Genomic DNA, 21638 nt, shown 5'->3' with positions numbered 1-21638 from the left:
CCCAAGGGTTTGGGTGCTGGGTTGAGAGCCTGTGGAATTTCCATGTGTCTGGCTGTGATGGGATGAGGTGATGCCAGAACAGAGGGCGGGGGTGGACCCCTGAGCCATAGGCTGCAAAGAAGATGCATCACAGGGAGACACTTAGCATGTCTGATTCTGTGTTGCCTCTTTCCCTTGCTGCTGCGACCTAAGGCTGACAGACATCTGTGGAGCCCTGCACATAGGTGTGCTGCAGCTGAGACATGCAAAAACCACTCTTTCCCCAACACCCACTTCACCCAAAAAGAAGAGGAAGTACGTGTAGAAAGAACAATGCTATGTTTAAGGCTTACAAGGATGCCATGACTGGATTCCTGCACACAAAGATGAAGTAACCAAGGAGAGAAAAGTTTCATAATCTTCCCTGGACCCTGTGAGCTCCTGAATGTCTACAGACATCAGTCACCTCTTGATTCCAGCCTCCTCCTAAAATAAAAGAAGCTCACATTTCATGCTGAAGAAAGATGCTCTTGGGGACCACAGTCTGCTATCTCCTTGGTCTGCTGGCTTTCTAAATAAAGTTGCTTTCCTTCCCCTAGCATCTTGCCTCCCAATTTAGTAGTCTGTTGTGTGGCAAGAACACGTGGACTCTGCTAGAGACGTGGCAGAGAATTCGTGGCCTGCATTTAGCAAGAGGTAAAGGATGGGTGCTGGATTAGCCTATACTTCCCAGTGGGCTAGCCAAAGCTAGGAGCATGGGTTATGAGCTCACCGCAGACTTCAGCTGTGAATACCAGCAAGGCAGCCACTGAGTGGCCAAGAGGCACCAGCCTGTAGACCAGACAAGTCAGACCTTTGTGCCCAGATACCTCAGCTTCCCACCTCCACCACTAGGGCCCAAAGCCACTTTTCTCTCCTTGATGCCCCCCCCCTTTTTTTTAAAGATTTTATTTATTTGAGAGAGAGTGCACAAGAGGTGGGGCAAGGGGTAGAGGGGCAGCAGGAGAGGAAGAAGCAGACTCCCCACTGAATGGGGAGCCCTACTTGGGGCTTGATCCCAGGACCCTGGGATCATGACCTGAGTTGAAGGTAGACACTTAACTGACTGAGCCACCTAGGTACCCCTCCTTGATGCCATTTTTGCAGAAGAGTCTAGGTTGGATGAAGATGACTGAGAAATCTAAGAGGCCAAGCTCCTCCTTTCAGAAAGACTTAGCATTATCTAAAGAGACTATTTAAATTATTAGATCAGAGAAGGCTTTGAACAAGATAAGATTAAAAGTTAAAATCAGGAAGACCAGGTTAGTTCAGGCAAGATGGAGGAGAGACATTTCATGGCATATTTGAGTCATATTGTGAATGAATTTTGTGACTTCACAACATTTCAGTGCAGCAGAGTATCTCTAAACATATTTGTAGGAAGAGGTTGTACCGGGAAAAAGAGGGAATGAGAAAAACTGAGATCATATCTAACAGTTTTTTGCATTAAAAAACATATCCGTCCATCCTTCCTCACTCCCTAAATCATTTATTTTTAATATTTGAAATGAATTTGAAAGTCCATTCCCCCAAAACTTTAGCATCAAAAATGTGTATTACAGAATCCATTAACATTCAGGTTATATTTTTATACACTTGGATATATTACACATCTAGTCATGCCCCTTAGACATAAATTCTATATCGAGTAAAAATCTGAGAGCAGCACGCTTTGCGGGAGACTGAGCCGTAAGTTATTTCCCATGACACCATCATTATAAAAGGTCCCGTTTTAATAGAGAGCTAGAAGATCTTGAGCTTTAAGCAAGTAGTAACTCATCTTGAAAGATGTAGGCCCATCTCCACTGCTGTGCAGATGACTCAAAGGGGAAAGTGCCCTTTGCTCAAAATCGGCTTGAGGAAGAACTGAGCACCACTGTGGTAAATCATGCTTCTGCCCGTCAGAAAATGGGCTACACAGTTCACTTAAGAAGTTCAGTGAAGTGGCCTGAGTCAGAGCTGTGAATTGAGGGTCATCACCATTAGCTGGTGTTTCAAGTCATGAGGCCGGTGAGGTCACCAGCACAGGAGGGAAGAGCTCTTGACACAGAGCCCAGGCGTGTTTCCCATCAGCCTGGATCTGAGAGTTGAGTGCCTCCGTCTATGGAAGAAAGCTGCAAGCCAGCAACTTCCATCCAGGCCTGAACGCCAAGGACTGTGACCAGTGGAGAGGATAGGACAAGCTTAACCTCACATGTCTCTCTGTCTGCCATGGTCTCAGATTTTAATTTGCACATTTACAAGAGTTCAAGTTCCGTGCTCTAATTAGGTATGTGAACTTAACATCTCCCCACATGCATTAGCTTACATTTTTAAAAGTTCAATACTACCTGATAATATTCTATTCGGATAGCTAATCCTCCCCCCACCCCGCTCCCAGGTACTGGCAGCACCTCTCAATTAAATGTCATAACTGGATTTTGTTCATAGGCTGTTTTCTTCCTCGTCCAGAACATTAATTAGGAGTTAGGAGAAGGTCAGGTCTGCAGACCTCGACTTTCTGCTTATGACTGGGTGCTCTGCTGTGACTCATTCATTGTCCAGGCTGCCAACCACTTTCAAACGTGCCAGTCCTCTGGGTCTATTTGAATTTATTTAGCAGGCTACATTTCTTAAATAAAGCATTTGATGCCAAACCTTTGAACCAGATCTGTAATGCAGTGTTCATCTCACTGTGCCCATTGCTCAAAAAAAGCCATTAAAGCAACAGCAGATTTCACACTTGCTGTATCACTTAGTTAGGTTCTAAAATCTCTTTGGAGAATATTGAGTTTCTGAAAGTTCATTCACCCACAGCTCGCTAGGGAAATGTAAAAAGTCTTTAAAAAACAAACAAACAAACTAACTAACTATAGTCCAGGTCCCAAATATGTTCTCTGGAAAAGTATATATAAACCACCTCTGAATTTAAGGAAGTCAAGTGAAACAGATCGGCCATAATCTCATTAAAGTCATCTTGTCTTCTGGTCAGACTAGGTCTCAGGGTGGAAACTCCCTTACTGGCTGGATTCCTCAACACTCGCTCATCACCTCAAGGCATAAAGAACCCGTGAGGGACCACTTGGGATTTGATTGATCGCTAGCCTATCCCCACACAACAGTTTGGAACAAAATGAGTGCTTACGGGCAGCCACAGAAGCAGAAGAGCCGCAGGTTTTGACAACGAAACAGACAAAGAATAACAGGACAGTCTTGGTCCATGGACGGTTCTCAACGCAGATACTCAAAAGTTGGGTGAGACCACTCGGATCCCTCTCAGCTACTTCACAGGATTCTAGGCTTCCAGATCTGAGCTGAGAGCCATCAAAAATTGTACGTTGCCAGATCTTCTTCAGCCCAGGCCATCCCCATGGAAAGAGCTGCCAGCCTGGGGTTTTTCAAGATTGAAACCTGAAGGCTGCGAAGAGAGGTGCTCTGGGCGACCAGGGTTGCCAGGCTGATGGGTGATGTGCGGATTCTTCCCTGCTGAGTGTTGACTTTGTAAGCAGCCCACGTGTCTCCTTGACACCCCTTCCTGTCCCTTGTGATGGGCTGTTTGAATGAGATGTCCCCCGGGGGGCTCCCTACAGGCACAGTTATCTTTTCTTCCCAGGCCCTTCTCCTCCCCAGGTGATTTTGTAGAATCCTTTCTCCTTCCCTGTTGTCCTCCATGTTTCCTATTTTGTGTTGAATTAGATGTCAGTTCCTAGGATGATTCATGAACAATCCACTTTCTTAGGTAATAACTTCTGGTGTGGCTTTTATCATCTCATCTTGAAAAACGTTACGAGAATCTGAAGTCCCCAACACGGTCTTGTCCTCGCCTGGCTCTTCACTCTCTTCAGAGGATCGTCATCGCTTCTTGATCTCTCAACAGAGCTTTACTCTTCCCTTTTGGAAGTTTTCTTTCTAATGACTTAGTATTTCAGCTCTCAGACATGAGTATCGTGGTGGAAAAGGCAAGATTTGGAGATAGATTTGGGTATGCATTTCCACTCCATCCTTGTTATATTTGACCCGTGAAAGTCTGCAGTTCTCAGTTTCTTTCATTTATAGAATGAGGGCTAAAAAATACCCTTATTTTTATGAGGTTGTTGAGACGATCAAATGCAATGTTTGAAAAGTGCTTTGCACAATGATTATGAGTCAAGTACTCAGGACTGGAATAAAGGCTAGTTGTGTTGAGTGAAACATCACGTGTCTTCAGGGGGGAAGGCATCTTAAAACAACGCAACTTGGACTCTGTCCATCCACCTACCTTCTCTCGTCCTGCCTTTGCAGAAGCTGTATAATTGTGGCTTCCTTGTGATCTGCCTGATTTTTGAAAAGTCAGGCAAACTGGATCTCAAGATGAGATCGCTGTATTTAGGGACCAAAGGCAAAACTGAACTCAACTTGTCGGTGGATGGTCTATGACAATGACCGGCACAGTCGGGATGAACAGGAGCGACCAGAGTGAATTTTTGCTTTTTCCCTCCTTTATCAAATTGTCCCTAATTGGAAGACTCCATACGGTCAGGGACCATATCTGCCTTGGTGAGTTCTCCCTAAATATTTGTTGAATGAATGAACTTACATCTTTGAGTGAACTAGTTTACTAGATCATAGTCGGACCTAGAAGAAAAAAGCATGAAGGGAGTGAGGGTTTTGGTGCGGGAAGATCTGCTGGGTCACTTTGAGAACCTACTCCTTAGCCTACTAAAGCACGTCTGACTCAACTTCAGGAACATAGTGATATGGATTCTGAATCCATAGGGACATATCACAGGCCTGTCCTGCTGGGATTGTCTCTTCATATTTGCTCTGTTCTGCCTCTTCCACATCCTCCGGCTCTCGTCCCCACTCCTGGTACTTGGTTTCCTGCCCCTCGTCCCTCTGGTCACCAGCGTGGGGCTCCAGCCACCCTGTCTGGGTCTGCCCTGGGCTCAGCACCGCTCAGACCCTGCCTGGTGGGGACCCAGTCTGGATGACTGTCTACACGGGGTGAAGGACCCCAGTGAGAGCCATAAAGGATCAAGCTCGGCACTTCCAAGCACTCTTTCTGGCTCTGCCTAGAGGGTTTGGTTTAAAAAGAGGGAAAAAAAGAATTTCAGAGCACAAAGCACAGCTTGAGGGAGCTTGGACCTGTGCAATCCATGACCTCCGAGGCACCCCAAGGGGGAACAGGAGCCGTCATGGGGGTCGAGGGGCTCAAGGAACACAGGCAAGGGAGGTGGGAGGTCCCAAGGGCAAACTTTGCTTTTGTCATCGCGGCTTCTTATTTTAGCTGGCTATTAGTTAGCCTGCAAATTCAGTTCTGACAGTTGGCATTAAGTGGCCTATGTGTGCCTGGCCCCGCGGGAGGGCAGGGAACGCAGAGATGCGAGGAGATGCGACGCTGTCCTTGTGCGGGAAGAGTCACCGGCTGGTAAAGAACAAGATCCATAAACAAGTAATGTCAGCGTTGTCCTTGACCCCAGCTGACTCGTCAGGAATCCTGCTGAATGCTCAGAAGCCCTACAGGGTCTGGCCCCTGTTTTCTCACCCATGCTCACTCTGCCCCAGAGGTCCTTCCCCAGCCTCCTCTCCTCCCCAGGCCCTTGTCCTCGCTGCTTTGCTGGCGTGGCTAGCCTTCGCTCTGCTCTACGTTTTCATTTTCCTGTAATACTTGTTACCCTCTGTCATGCAATCTAATTTATTATTTATTATGTTTCTGGTTATTGTTAGTCTTCCCTTTGTCTGTTTTGCTCACTGCTGGGTCCCCGGCGACCAGAGGGGTGCCTGGGGCATAGCAGATAGTGGGTAGTTGTGGGATGGGTCGAACAGATGACTGTGAGGGGAACTCAGTGATAGGTACAAGGAAGTCTGGGTACACAGAAGAGAGGCACTTTGTCGACTACGGAAGAAGGTTCTGGAAGGTTTTCTAAAGCAAGGTGATGTCTAACCGAATTTTGAAGGACAGGCAAGAACCAGGAGAAGAAAAGGAGGGAAAAAATAGTGGAGCTATGTTAAGAAGTGAGAAAGAGGGGCACCTGGGTGGCTCAGTCGGTTAAGCATCTGCCTTCAGCTCAGTCATGATCCCAGGGTCCTGGGATCGAGTCCCGCATGGGACTCCTTGCTCAGCAAGAAGTCTGCTTCTCTTTCCCTCTCCCCCTCCCCCTGCTTGTGCTCTCTCTCTCCCCGTCAAACAAATAAATATATACATCTTAAAAAAAAAAAAAGAAAGAAAGAAAGAAAGAGGCGGTTTAGCATTACACTTGGAGCCTGAGGGAAGCCCCTCAGAATCAAAGGTAACCAAACAAATACTAGAAGCGCGCCGGATATCCGAAGTGAGAGTATTACATTGTGCAGCGCATGCTTTTTAAGTGAATCAAATCGAGGTAACAACAGTCAGTGCTGACGCGGTGTGAACCTAAACCTGGAAAAAGTGCTCAGCTGGAAAGCTGTCCCAGGCAGTTACAGTGACATCACTGTCCCAGCCAGTTACAGTGACATCACTCATTTCACAGTCCTTATTCTGCCGGCGGGTTTCGCTGGAAATCGGATGGGAAGAAACCCAGAGGTCTCCCCGTACTGGGAAACTGCTTCCTGCTTCGAGGGGACTTCCCACCTCACCCTGCAGTGCTGATTATGTATTTACTCAGGATCTCAAGCACCACACTGCCTGTTCTAAAAACAGATCAACAGAGCGAGACGCCAGATTATTTCCTTCACCGAGATCCTGGCCTGGGGTTGGATTCTGTCCTTGGAATGGGCTTAGCTTCTTTCTGGGCCATTTACAAGTCTTCATGGTTAAGAGCACCTTCCTCCCACTCAGGGCAGGCACCTGTGACTGGGGCAGCCTTTGGGGAGTCAGAGTGCGGAGTGAGCGGCAGGAGGGGCCAGGGCTGAAAACCAAAGGGGCTTGGCTTCCGGTTTAACTGGGGCCTCTGGCCCAGTAACTTAACTTCTCCCACTTACCTGATCTGGGAAGTGCATTTGAGAATTCGACTTGGTGGGGCACCAGGGTGGCTCAGTCAGTTAAGCACATCTGCCTTTGGTTTAGGTCATGATCCCAGAGACCTGGGGTCGAGCCCCCAGGTCGGGCTCCCTGCTCAGCAGGAAGTCTGCTTCTCCCTCTCCTGCCTCTGTCCCTCCCCTTGACTTGTTCTCTCTCTCTCTGTCTCTCAAGTAAATAAATAAAATCTTAAAAAAAAAAAAAAAAAGAATTCAACAAGGTGGTGACTGTCACTTACCCTTTCTAAGGCTTCAGGATAAGATATATAGCATGAACAATGCCGACCCTGCCGAGAAGTCACAGAAATAACACCCTATTTGGAAACATCACTGAAGTGGCACCCATTTTATGGGAATTCACGACCTCTTCCCAGTGGCGCATGTTCCCGACTGTGCTCCAGGAATTTGAGTAACATCAATCTGGTCAAGTATGCCTCATATGATAGATGTAAGAATCCTACAAGTGATCAAGCCTTCACCAGCCATCTCCTTGCTGAGAAACCACCTACGGAGTTCGACTGGAAAGAAGCATGCATCTGGGGCCGGGAAGGGGCTCAGAGGAGACGGAAGGCAGGGGAGCCCGGCAGCTGATGCATAGCGGGGGGGATGTGCTGGGGAAAGAGCCGAAACAGAAGGTGAGGAGGGGGTTGCCAGAAGCAGCTGCCCCCAAACCACCATTTTCCAGGGAGTTTTGACACCGAAATAATCTCGGTCATTCGGTCCTATTAACCCCCCATTTTATGGATGAAGTAAGTAAAAGGAGAGGCTTGACAATCTCCCAAGGTCATAACTAAGACGTGGCAGAACCGGGACGCACCTCTCCTGCCCAGCTGACTCTGAGCTCTCTAAGTGGCTTCCATGTGTTTGGTCCTAGTTGTCTAGGTTTCTGATTGTCCATGTTTACCCGTTTCCATGTGACTTCCAGTAGGATTGAGCTCATTGGCCTGGTGCCTAGTAACCCGATGTTGACTGTATTTCCCTGGTCTCCCCAAGGACGGGTGAACTGCTTTCCGTCTCCAGTACCTGCAGCCTCAACCTCAGAGAGGGGCTAACGAGGCTCAATGTTAGCCCGTTTTGGAGAGTTGACGTTTCCTCTTGCATTCACTTGGTCCGCAGATGCTCACTGGGGCACTTACTCTGTGCCTCTGTTTCTGGGCCCCGGGGAGGCGGGGGGTGGTTAGCCCCCTTGCGGAGATCCCATCGCTCAGTTACTCACCATGGTGCCAGTATATTCTCCCAGCTTAGCCTCAGAAATGGCCTTTTTGTGGTGGAGGAAGAGGTCTCGGAGGAAGTTCTGTGACATCAAGAGAAGAAGCACATCTTAAGCGGAGAGCACATAAACCGCCAAGATCTCGGGAGGGCTTACATCAAGGTTTTTTTTTTTATGGAGAAAATAAAATGCTTTTAGCAAGCAATAAATCCAAGAGTGGGGAGGGCTGTCCCTGTTTAAAGGATGTTCACAAAACCCAGAGAATAGCTCCAGGCATGGAAAAAGTGTCAAAACTCCTTAATGATGCGTCTTTCCTAGAGAAACTGGTGTCACTTGTACTTTCTAAAGCTTTTAAACACAAATACTGTCTTTTAAAGTCACGAATTCAAATCCAAGTTTCTTGGGCGCACAGAAATGAAATTCATGATCCACGTGCATCCAATTCCCAGTGGCGAACCGGCACCCCGCCCCCCCAGTGAGAGACCCGCCCCATGACACTTACACACAGCTCAGCCGCTGATATAAACCCACTGCTGTCAGCGTCATATTTGCGCCAAATCTGAAATACACAAAAGCCAGGCATCCGTTTATGAATCCAGCGGCCATGTAAACAAGCACACAGCCAGAGAGGTCGGAGGACTGATGCCAACATCTGTCCCGGGTCCGTGTGCTGACGCAGAGAACGTAGCCTGAAGCTTTATCAGGAAATTGCACACAAAGCTGGCAGGAGGCAAAGCCCGGGGCCCATGCAAAGTTGGGGGGCATCAAATGGAGGCACCTGCATCAAACTATAACCCTTAGTGAAAGGGTGAACCCCTTCAAAATAAACTGTGCTGCCCGCAGACCCTCAGGGATCCTCCCTGTGTGGCCTTGGCTCTGGATAAAAGGAAGAAAACATCTCAAGTAGTTCCCAGTGATGAGACAAGCCTCTCCTTGGCTTTAGGGTATAAGGGCAGCCTTCATCTGGCCGAAGATACGATCACAAAACTGGACAACAGAACAACTGAGCACTTCTGTAGACACGCTGAACTGCTTTCTCTCATAAGCGGTGTGATTTGGATCACCTCGGATTATCCCATGCTTAAGCCTCACGGGTTGGCTATTTCTCAAACTCTTGTACAGAATCAGAAAGTAGGGGTGTCTGGGTGGCTCAGCCGGGTAAGCACCCAACTTTTGGTCTCAGCTCAGGTCTTGATCTCAGGGTTGTGAGCTAAGCCCTGCTTGGGGTTCCAGGCTGGGTGTAGAGCCTACATGAAAAAGAAGGAAAGGCAAGGAAAAGAAGTAACACTGTTTTTTGTTTTTGTTTTTAATTAATTAACTTATTTACTTGACAGAGAGCAAGAGCGGAAGAGACAGAGAGAGCACCCAAGCAGGGGGAGCGGCAGAGGGAGAGGGAGAAGCAGGCTCCTCGCTGAGCAGGGAGCCCGATGCAGGGCTCAATCCCAGGACCCTGGATGCAGGGCTCGATCCCAGGACCCTGGGCTCATGACCTGAGCCAAAGGCAGATGCTCAACTGACTGAGCCACCCAGGCGTCCCTAAGTTATTTTCTTTTTTCAACTGACGGATCTTCTGTAGCTGTAGAATGGGTTAGCTGAGTCACTCACCGCAGGGACCTTAATTCTAGACCCCAGTCAGCCTGAGCACCCTGCAGGGCTAGTGGGGGTACTGATGGGCCATGAGAAGACTGAGAAACTTTATGCCTTATGGCCCCTGAATTCAGCCAGGCTTACAAAGTCAGCAAGTGAAATATAAATTACATTCAAACTTTTATGGTATGAATATACCAAAGCTAAGAATGAGAATTTTAATTAACAAATAAAAGCATTTTCCATGCTTTTCTTTTCTCATGCTATTCTCCCAAAATTTTCCATCTACATGATCTTATAATTTTACTACAACTGAGCCAGCCATTGGAGGCCCAAAGGTTTCTATGTGAATAATGTGCTCGCCTATTTTTATCTATCTATCTATTTTTAATTTTTTTCTAAAGATTTTATCTATTAGAGAGAGACACAAGTGAGAAAGTGAACACAAGCAGGGGGAGTGGGAGAGGGAGAAGCAGGCTTCCCGCTGAGCAGGGAGCCTGGGCTTGAACCCAGGACCCTGGGATCATGACCTGAGCTGAAAGCTGATGCTTAACGACTGAGCCACCCAGGTGCCCCTTGCCTATTTTTTTTTTTAAGATTTTATTTAATTTGACAGACAGAGATCATAGGTAGGCAGAGAGGCAGGCAGAGAGAGAGGAAGGGAAGCAGGCTCGCTGCTGAGCAGAGAGCCCAATGGGGGACTTGATCCCAGGACGCTTGGATCATGACCTGAGCTGAAGGCAGAGGCTTTAACCCACTGAGCCACCAGGCGCCCCGCCTATTTTTAAAGAATGAAAGCAAAATAAGAGATTTCTAGGCAAATAAAGTTTTACCAATAGAATTTAGTAAAGGATATACTCTAGGAAGGAGAAAAATAAAGAGACTCTTAGTCGCAAAAAGCAACGGTTCACAAAGATGATGGGAAACAAATCTTGACTGCGTAAACTCTGTAGGGTTAAAGAAAACAAGACAGAACTCATATCCTGGGCGGTCACCGCACGTGAGCTGGGCACCCTATGTTAGGATTAAAGTGTTTCAAGGTCTGGCGGCCTAGGGGGAACGTAAAGGCATTAGCTTGGAATTTTTAAAAATATATGGATAATAATAGGTTATAACAAATTTAACTTAAAGAAAAGAGATCAGGAATCTGAAGAGATATGTATATTTTTTTAATTGGGTAGAGAAAGGGAAGGCTCTTTGTTACAGAAGCAACTGACCAACTAAAAGGGAGGGGGTAAATGGAATAAGTTAAAAAAAAAAAAAAGGCAAAAAGATAGGAAAGCTCCATAGTGCTCTTTGCTTTTTCCCATTCCTCAGAGTTATTCAGGATTATGCAAGGCCTAACATTTTAATAATGTGTTTCTGATTATAAGAGTAAATCATATTCACTGTACAAAATTAATGAACTACAAAAAGAAGAAAACTACACTCTGAAGGTATATCTTTGTGTTTCCTTTCCTCGTATTTCTATTATACACGTGACAAGACTTGACTTAGAGGTCATATTGTCTATACACTTGGGCAATCTGTTTATTATTTTCATTTAAAATTTTATGAGAGCATTTTTGAGCATTAAAATCATTTTGAAAGTGTCACTTAAAGTGATTTGTAAATAATTATGATCTGTGCTCAGTTGGAAAATATAAAAGTACAAAGAATATGAAAACCATCTGAAATCTTACCACTTAAAAGCAATTAGTGTTTATCTTATGTGTATCTACCTACACTTTAATTTACGTAGGTGTTAGGGTGAACCATCTTTTAAATAATGTTAATATCATAATGCATGCACAGTTTTGCTTCTTAACAATATAACACATTTCCTCCAATTACAAACATTTCTGATTATAACTTAAGATAGATGCCTGGAGCAGTAGACTTATTAAGTCCAAGGGTAAAGATATTTTTAACTTTGCATAATGATATTTTAAAGGATCCTGATATATTTCTGCAAAATCACTCTCCATAAAATTATTGCAGTGTGCATGCCTACCAACAGATCATGAGTGTCAATCTCAGTGCTTCCTGGCTGGCACCATGTATCTTTTTGATCCTCTTAAAATCTTTACCACTTGGATTGGCAAAAATCAGTTGTTATAAATTTGCACTTCTTGGCTACCAGCCTACCTTTATTGCCCATTCAGATCTCTCCCATGAATAGTCTATGTGCGTGCTTGCTCAATTTTATGACTTCCACTTGGCCGGAAGTAACTACAGTCGTGTAAAAGGGTGCTAAGCTATTATCTCCTAAATGGAGTCTTGGTAACTGTTTCAGGAACGGCCTGGGCTGCAGTAGCTGTCTTGAGTCTGCTCTGAATTTCCTGGTCTTTGTCCAAAGGACAGTAATACCCGGAGGCTGAAAGAGGAGCTAAGAGGAGGCACTGACTGCCTTCAGCCTTCTCTCGAGCACAGTGACTGCAAACAGAAGGTCTGCTGGCTGGATGGGCACACTAGGGAGTTACGTTTTCGTGGTATTATATCTTCGAAACTAGAATTAGTGGCCAGCATGTAAACACAAGTAGGCTAGATGTCCAGACAGCATGCTTAGAAGCCAGCAATCCGCTGGAGCTCCCTGGGGTTCTCTGCTTTGAATGGGACACCTGCTCTCCGGGCTCCGGAGTTCCCAGCCGACCCCCATCATATTCCTCCATGTCAGCCTGCCTGCCTGTTGTCTGGGCCTCCTCTAGCTCAGGCTGAAGGACTCTGTTGGCTTGGGAGCCACCTAAGGCAGCGCCCAGAGCACACGGGGGTTTGGGACCCACGTTCTGGCTCATCACCCAGGGCTTCTTTGCTTGGTCTTACCCTCTGAGGGTTTGGGGACTGGACAGGATTGCTGGCCTCCCCCGTGGGTGGCTGGGATCCTGGGCTTTTCTCAGTCCTCTTCCTCTATAGAGACACAACCAAACACTTACCTGCATAAACTCCACGCTGCTGTCCAAGGGGTTTTCCTGACGAAAGAGCAGCAGGAAGTTTTCATCTTCAGATAAGAACATGTTGGCGAGCTGAAGAAACAGAGAGAAACAGCCATCGGCCACACCAGCCAGGGCTCCCCGGGTGAAAGACATGGCGGGACATACTACAGGGGAGGAGGGCTTGGATCCCCCAGGACCGAGAGCTCCGTTGACAGTTCTGGGCCCTTGACTGCCGTTTTGGATTCCCTGATGCTTTCAGACATTGCTCTGTTACTAGGTAGGAAACATGGCGGGTGTCTGCCTCCCACGAGTTTATGATCCAAAATCATAATCCTAATTTTATTTTATTTTTTTTAAAGAGTTTTATTTATTTGAGAGAGCACAGAAGGAGAGTGAGAGGGAGAAGCAGACTCCCTGCTGAGCAGGGAGCCCGATGCGGGACTCGATCCTAGGACCTTGCGTCATGACCTGAGCCGAAGGCAGACGCTGTACCAACTGAGCCAGCCAGGCGCCCCATAATCCTAATATTAATAATAAATTTGTCAGTGCTTAATATGTTCCAGACACTATTTTAAGACTCCCATATTAAAATAATTTAACTCTATTATATAATGGGAAATTAAAAGAGCGAGTAATTCTTGTATGTGCCACGAACTGCTCTAAATTCTTAGGTATGCTTACTGACTCCATCCTAGCCACAACCCAGAAAGTACGCAATACACTCCCATTCTCATTTTCTCGTCAAGGAAACTGGAACTTGGGCGCCTGGGTGGTTCAGTGGGTTGGGCCTCTGCTTTGGCTCAGGTCGTGATCTCAGGGTCCTGGGATCGAGCCCCACATCGGGCTTTCTACTCGGCGGGGAGCCTGCTTTCCTCTCTCTCTCTGCCTTCCTCTCTGCCTCCTTGTGATCTCTCTCTCTGTCAAATAAATTAATAAAATCTTTAAAAAAAAAAAAAAAAAGAGGAAACTGGAACTTGCGTTAGTTGTGTGGCAAGTGATGGTACCCGGACTAGGGCCATCCTTTCCAGCTTTGTGCCATGCTGGGGAGATGGCGTACACGTGGTTTCTTCACACCACGGGCACAGACAGGAGTGACTGCCGTCGGTGTCCCGAGTGTTGGCTGTTTTTCTTCTTCTACATTATCAGTGTCTCTATGATGTTCCCAGAGTTGGTCTGGGTGTGATCCATTACGTCGTCCCTCCTCCTATCTGAGCACCAGTTCTACTGATTTAGGTCACTTCTCTCATGAGTAATGGTGACATTTTCTTCCCATGATGCGTGACTATAATTCTCACTTCAGCGCATGGATGTGTTTGGCTGGGCTCATCCCATCCTACTGTACTGTGGTGTTCCTGGCTTGCGTTGTCCCCCAGAAACAGTAGCCACTCCTATCTCCATGCTCACCGCCACGGTGAGTCCACACAGAGGCTGTTGGGGGTGGGGAGGGTTGTTGAGCCCACACGCCCATTCACTCCTCTAGCTGGATGTGGGTCTGCTCAAGGACCTACCGTGTGAACGACAGCAATCATATTTTAATATCATATATCGAGTAGCTACGATGTGGCAGGCACTGGTGACGTACTTTTCATTTATGATCTCATTTAAGTCTCATACCAGTCCTACTGGTATGATACCCCCTTTTACTCATGGGAGCAGGACAGTCCAGTGTGTGTCTGTGACAGGCTTTAGAGTGAATCCTAATTCCTTCTCCACTACTCACCTTTTATTTGGTCTGGCACAAGTTAATTAATCCCTCTGTGCCTCGATTTCCTCACTTGTAAAATGGGGATAATAATATTTATATCCTGATGCTTATGTGAAGGCTAAAAGTAAAATGAGGCACTACTTATAGGCAAAATTCCTTCAAAAAATGCTAATGCCATGTTGATGAAGACCATGAACCAGAGGCTTGGGGAGAAGTAACTTGACCAAGGTCTCACATTCACCGTGTGGACTTGGCACTGCCCCAGCCCCATCCCCCACATCCTGCCTCCCCCCGCCACACCTGTCTGGGCTCCAAGGTCCACTGGAGTCAGCATCCTCTTCAGAACTACGTGCTTTTTTCCCATGGGGTAGGACAAGCCAAGAAACCAAATGAAAACGTGATTCACAGGTCCCCAGCCTTTAGAACCCAGTCTGTCTTCAGCTTTGATTGGAGGGGCACAGAGGAGCCGGGGCAAATCAGATGCACAGATAATCCCCCAGCCTGGCTTGGGCTGTCCATCGTGAAGTCTGTCCCACCTTAGTTGTGCTAGAATATCTAATATGTGTCCAGGTGGGCTGATTTTCAGGTCTCAATGACCTGTGACTAGAGTGAGATAGGCAATGGTACAGCAGGAGGAGGTGGGGGAGACTTGCTACTCCTTAAGCTCACAGACTCCAGAGGTTTTAAGGGGCCTGGGACGGGTGTAACCAGATCCCATCAGCTTGTCTACAGACAACATCTCCGCTGTGCATCTGCGGGACTCCATGACAGGATGGTTGGCACGGGTGTCCCAAGTTGTTGCCGGGTTTCCAAGTGCTTCGTGAAGCTCTGACTGTTGTTAGTGAGATAACACCGTCGTTTTCAGCCATTTCCCGTGTTTCATTTCTTCTCCCTTAAGCCCACACACATATACTGGGTACCGCTAATGTTCCGCTGTGCTCTGGGGGCTGGAGAACGCAGCAGTGAGCACGCGGTCATGAGTCCTCTGGTATTTCTAGCTTGAGGCTTGCGTTTACTTGCCTACATCAATTATCTACCATCGCTGGTGACATACAAAATTTTTGCCTTGGAGTGAAAATTTTGGAAATGCTCATACATCTAGGGTTCTGAGAAGGCTGCTTCCTTCCGGGCAAACACATCTACTTTTCATAAGGATACATTATCTTGCCTTAGTATCATAATTTTCTGAAAAGAAAGGTACTGTGTGGGCTGGGCTGAAGAGAGATGGCTGCTTTCCCTTTTATTTCGAATGATCTCTGGGGTTAGAGCTCCCCAACCTCTGCTGGGAGCTGATGCAGGAGTTTCAACTCATTTCCTGTTAGTCAGTTTTTCCTTATGCCCGGGCTGGATCTGAACAGCACACAGCAAAGGGACCCATTGGATCGAGTGACTGCAAAACCTCCAGCATAGCAACTCCCCAGTTACAATAACTACAAATACTGCTTGGTCTAAAGACAATGATATGGGTTGCTAAGAAGATGGAAAAGGAGAGGAGATTACTTCAAAATGCTGGGTAGGCCAGCAGCCTGGCAGACAGTTTTAGCTTCCCATTCAGATGTAAGATTTGCATTATCTTTGAGGGGGGGGAATGACAGCCCGAAAAGGCTCAGTGGAAAAAGGGACCATCGGGAAAGGTACCTCTTTCATCAGCACGCGCCCATCTCTAGAGACACCCTGCAGACCCGTGAACTGTTGCTTCATTCTCTGCACATTTTCTTCCACGCCCGCCTCCTGCAATAGGCCAGACAGAGCCGCATTAAACCCACGGGGATTCCAAAAATGTAGTCGGGATATCCAATATTCAGAGCATAGAGCCTGGTCATTACGTTAGTCTAACCTGGAAAGCAGGTTACTTAGCCATTTAAAATGAGCCTACCCTGTCGAACAAGGGAGAACAGTGGTGGAGAGTTCTTGAGCAAAGCACCACTGATCAGAATCCCAAGCAGGTGAGACCAACAGGCTAGTGAGCTCCTAAAACATGAATGAAGGAAGAGAAGCAGAGAGACTAGGTTTTAAGGGGCTTCGGATGGAGGTAACCTGATCCTCTCAGCTTGTCTACAGACAACACCTCCATTAAGCTCATTCGCAGGACTCCCAAGTTCTCCCTCCAAGAGATCAGAGATTTTGTTCTGTTTCTAAGGGAAAAGCCCAGCTCTTTTAGATCGCAAGTTTGCCGTCAATCATCGCTTCATCTTCTCCTTGAGACCGCTGAGGAAAAAATAATTAGAATGGGAAAAAATTAATAAAGTAGTTATTGAATTACCAAGGAATTGAGAGAATGGAGAATGAATTCTGATGAAGGAACTGAGAGGTAGAAACATCCCCCCCGCCCGCAGTGCCTGATCTCAGGACTCCAGACCGCAGCAGCCATGCTAAATTCAGCCTCCCTGATACTATCCCGAATCCGATCCCCCACTACCCCTGCCAGCCAGGCTTCTTCCTGAGACACCCCACTACATATGGAGAGATCGGCGTTTCTAGTCTTGGCTCCTCGGATCCTGTGTGTGGGTGTAGGTGTGTGGGTTGTGTACGTGCACCATACAGAAAGAAAACGTGACGGGGATCCCTCCACAAGGTGGGTCTTCACTTTGCATTTCAGGTTGACTTTCTAGATTAAGATATCTGCAGGACGGCCGTCACTTCTGTGTCTCTGAGATACAGCCGAATGAATACATGGTTCTTTATGGTGGGCTGGGCCTTCCCAAAGGACCTTAGCGGACATGAGCCATGGGGGTGGAAAATTAAGTTTCACAATTAATAAATGTTAAGCCAAAGAAGCTGAGGCCAGAGTCTAGTGCTACCTTAGCTTGAAGCCACAGAACCTTGACTTTCATCCCATAACCCCAAAGCCCATGGCCATCCCTTAGACCTAAAGCAACAGAGCCGAGGGGCTGCCTCTGTTGTATTTCCCATCCGCACCACCCTGTCCCCCCTTCCGTAAGACCCTAGACCCTGTCGTCTCTGAAGCATGGAAGGAGGCCCGGGCTGTGCTAGACTCTGACAGGAAAGATATGGACACAGCCCCAGGAAGTGAGACTCTGCTCTGTGCTCGCGCTCTCCAGACCAGAGGCCAGTTCTGAGCATTTGAAAAGAAAAGGTAGAAGCCAAGGGAGGGGTGAGGAATGGGAGCCGCAGCATGAATGGCTCATGGTTCCATTAAGTCTGTCCCCGCAGAGGCCCCGAGAAGAAGGGAATCACACACAGGTTGCTTGCTCTCCAAGGTTGACCAGCAGTTTGCAGTTGGCAACCCTGAAATTCCTTCCTCCGAGGCCTCTGTGACCTGCTAATCAGGGAGGAAAGGAGAGCGCTTCAGGCCTCTGAAGGACTGCTCGTTCCTCCTAAACTCCAGGCCCAATCCTGGAGGCCTCCCTGCGGCTGCTTCTCTACTCGCTGGGGCACCCCTGGTTAGAAGCAGGGATGGGGACTGTCACTCAGCTTGATGGACGTCCACTTGGAAGTCCTGCTCTCTGATTAAGGACATGCTTAGAGCCTACTCCTTTTCCAGGAGGGAGGAAACCCAGAATCAGAAATCAGGAATAGTTTTCTTAACCGTGGTTGTTCTGGGAGCATGGAGGGCCCAGCACAGGCTCCTAGAACCCCACTCCCCAAGGTCAGGTATCAGCAATTTGAAACAGAATAATGGCAGGTGATGACATTTTTGGACAATGGCTTATACAAATGATCTGACTCCACAAGCTCTCTCCCCGCCACGTGCTGAGAAGGGGTGGTTGGGTCTGCCGTCCAAGCCCAGCGAGACTGGCCCGATTCTGTTAGAACCCTCCCCCGATCCCCCACGACGGGCAGTCACTGTTCCTGGACGGACAGAGGGCGAGAGAGATACCAGCTGACATACGGTGATTTAAAAATGCAAGATCCTAGGCAAACCCCAAAGGTATTGAAATTCCTCGGGGATGGGACACACAGGGGCACAGGACACTGGTGAGTCACTTGTTGTCTCCTCTCCCACAAGGACCCTGCCCGCCCCTGCGTAAGAGGGCAAGTCCCCAGGCTGGCTCTGAGGGAGGGAAGAGACGGACCACCCAGCAGCAAGCGAGGCACCTCTCTGCTCCATCGCTAAGGGCAACAATGCCGCTAACGTTAGCCAAAGCCCCAGAAGAAGATGCCCTTGGCTCAGAGCAGACCCGTGCATCTTACTAGCCCCACCCCCACCTTAGAACTGAAAATAAGACACTCCCAGCTTCCACACTGACAACAGCTTTTCTCCTTCTTTCCTATAAATCACTAAGGCAAAGAACTTCTGGAAAGGTGTGAAGTTCTAAGTCTCTGGGAGTTTGGGGTTTTGGACCAGCCAGTTTATCCCAAGACTTCAAATGGTTCTGCCTTCATCTATTTGTTTTCCTTAAATACACCTGTCATGCTTGACTAAAGGGCATCTGACGCATGGGTTCTGGAGTGCCGGGAGCCCCAGCGTTTATAGCAATAAGGAAGGGCAAGGCAGAGACAGAGAGACCAGAAGACAGAGACAGAGAGTGTTAAGGGAAGAAGGAGAAGAGAAAAGAAACTGATAAAAGACAAGAAACGAGGGGCAAAACAGAGATGAAATAGGTAAGAAAGAGAAAGGAAAAGGAAAGACAGGGAAACGAGGGACAAGAGAGCTTTGAGAGATGGACTGCAGATAGAAGGAGGAACAAGGAGACTTGGAGAGACCTAAAAGACAGACAGATGAGAGACAGAAAGGTCAGAGAGAAAGTCAAGAGATGATGGAAGATAGGGGCCAGGAATCAGAATGAGAAACAGAAATGGGCAGAAAAATGAGACACGCAGACATCAAATGAATAGTCGAGGCAAAGAGAGAGAGAGGGAGGGAGATCTCTGTACATAGAGACAGAGACAGGGAGAGACAAGGTCTGCGTGGCTGCTGGAGGCAGATGGCAGCCTCTTCTGTTCTCAGCTGGCTGCCCGCCCACACCCGGAAACACCCTCTCAAAGCCCTCCTTGGTGGCACCGAGAGCCTCGTTCCCTTCATTGGGCTCCTACAGGACAGTACAAGGCACTTCATTCTTCTGTGTAAACAGTTCTCTGGCTGAGGATAAGTGATCTCCACAATTCACTTTAAATGCTACTGTCTTCAGAGCTACTCCTCTTACCAGGCATCCTCAGATGGAGTCTTGACTAGGCTCTCCCATCCCCAGGCTGGGGTGTCTTTGTAGGAGTCTTTGCTTTGCTACGGGGATCCTCAAAAGTTAATCTCCGTCTCTCGAGGCCGGATTTACCATCAGGGAAGGACATGGACACGATAGATAGGTTTCCATTTATTATACCTGGGCTCTGGGTATATTGATTATTTTCTGGTTTGTTATTCCCAAAGAAATCTATAACCTCTTCTAATGAAATGAATAATGGAAAATGATTTTAAATGTTCTGTTTGTTTGTAAGCTGCTATCAAAGGAGTATCAAATGCACTAAACACTCAGAACCTCGGAGCTCTTAACATCTCTTCCACCTTTTTGAACAAAGTGAGCTGCCTTATCTCCATGTCGAAACCCATTAGCAGAAACATAGCCAAGGAGACGTTCAAAACAGAGTTGTCTGAATCTATAGTTAAGGTCTGTCGAGGGGATGACAGATGTTACACTGAAAGTCAATGGCCAGCACGTCTAATGCTATAGTCGTCCCTTTTATAAAACCTGCCTCAGTCCCTCCATGTTGCTAAGAGATGGAGAAAAATTAACGCAAGCAAGGAAGAAAAGAGGTCAGATGGGATTAATAGGTGCAGATCAACATGAGACTTGGATGCTTCTCCTGTTTTGCTAAAGGCATATAAATTAATGCTTCGTGGCACAAGTACTTACCTCAGTACCCAGCGTCGTCAGCACGTGATGAAAGAAAGCATCGAGTTCCTCCTCGTCTATGTAACCTTTTTCTAAATGCAACAAGAGATGCATAAGTGATCGTCACTTACATAGAATGACATGTGACATTTACTATTTATCTAAATTGTTTTGGATCTCACAGTCTGTAAAATCCCCATGGATACTGTTCCTTACTCTTCCGATAACTCAGTGCTAGCGTGCTAGGGTCTAACCTCTCAGAGACATGAATAGTAAACGCACGTTCAAGAGTAAATGCTCTGCGCTGGGTTTAAATGAATATTCGGGAAAGGAAAGTGACTACATACATACATTTTAATCCACAGACAAACATGAGTTTTAGAAGAAAATCCAACCCGAGGCTTTGGAAGCTTCGAAAGATTTAACAGGTATAATTCTTAAATCTTACTTTTCAGAGTCAAAACACAGTTTAGCTATTTTCCTTATGGTTATTGAATTATTACTAAAGATATAGCACATTTTAAGTGGTTCCATTTTCAAGTGTTTTTTTTTTTGGCGGGGGGGGGGGGGGAGCGTCTTTTTGAAAGATGGTAAAATTCGTCCTCCCTCCCTTTGAAGAGCACCTTTAGGGACAGCTTACTTCCGACAGCCGCCTGCTAGCCACAAGCCTCGAATATAGGTAGTGATCTGCGTCATATATGACATATCACCTTAGACACACACACACAGATTGGGAGGGGGACCAAGTCCCTCCCCCGACCCTGAACTTACACCAAACTCTAGATCTGTAGCTCCAGAACACCTAACATCTGTTTGGTTTGATGTAAGCCTTAACAACGCCGGAAGACAACGTTCCCTGCGAGTAAAGACGGGAAGGGGAAACTCTACGTCCTTTCGGAGGGGCCGGGCTGGGGCCACGTCTACACCTGAATGTGCCCCTGGCGTATTCCACTTACCATCCGCGTCAAAGCGCTGCCAGACCTGCCAGAAGCCCGCGGCGTCCAAGCGCCCCTGAGTCGCTCCGCGGGCGCTGTCCATGGTGTTGAGCGCGGAGCTTAGGCACCTGCCGGCAAGGAACACCTGGGGACTTTGGTGGCGGCTTCTGCCCGACTCCCTTGCCTGCTTCTTTGCTCTCTGGTTTGCTCTGAGCACCTTTCTGCGGGGACGGGGGTGAGGGCGGCTGGCGAGGCGGCGGGTGGCAGAGCCCTGGCGTCGCTCCAGTCCCTAAGCCGAGACCGCGGAGCCCGCCCTCCTGCAGACTCGCGGGTCCCCGCCCCGCCCCGCCCCCGCGCACCCCTGGCCGGGCGGGGTCGGGGGTGGTCCTCTCTGCCTCTACGCTGTGGGGGAGTGGGGACAAAGGCGCTGTCCTGGGGCCTCCATGGCTAACTGCATTTGCCCTTTAAAATGTTTGCCAAACTCAGAGAAAATGACCTCCCTTACCTTTGACTGAACACCCAATC

General features: G+C 47.6%; 1 protein-coding gene across 1 annotated transcript in view; it reads right to left on the bottom strand.

The window, feature by feature from the left end:
- The window catches only part of SCGN (secretagogin, EF-hand calcium binding protein), a gene marked incomplete at both ends in the record, with an annotated part of 34410 nt that extends 13194 nt beyond the window's left edge, over window positions 1–21216 (bottom strand). The window contains 6 exons of the mRNA XM_080806466.1: window positions 8189–8266; window positions 8685–8741; window positions 12682–12771; window positions 16025–16117; window positions 20200–20270; window positions 21135–21216. Of these exons, the coding sequence (XP_080662592.1) occupies window positions 8189–8266; window positions 8685–8741; window positions 12682–12771; window positions 16025–16117; window positions 20200–20270; window positions 21135–21216 (471 nt within the window). The remainder of the gene's footprint in view (window positions 1–8188; window positions 8267–8684; window positions 8742–12681; window positions 12772–16024; window positions 16118–20199; window positions 20271–21134) is intronic.
- Between the last annotated feature and the right edge of the window lie 422 nt (window positions 21217–21638).

This window comes from Martes martes (genome assembly GCF_963455335.1).
Source record: "Martes martes genome assembly, chromosome: 6".
Lineage (NCBI taxonomy): Eukaryota > Metazoa > Chordata > Mammalia > Carnivora > Mustelidae > Martes > Martes martes.
Note: the sequence above shows the minus strand (reverse complement) of the source record. Positions and strands in the feature narration are given on the sequence as shown.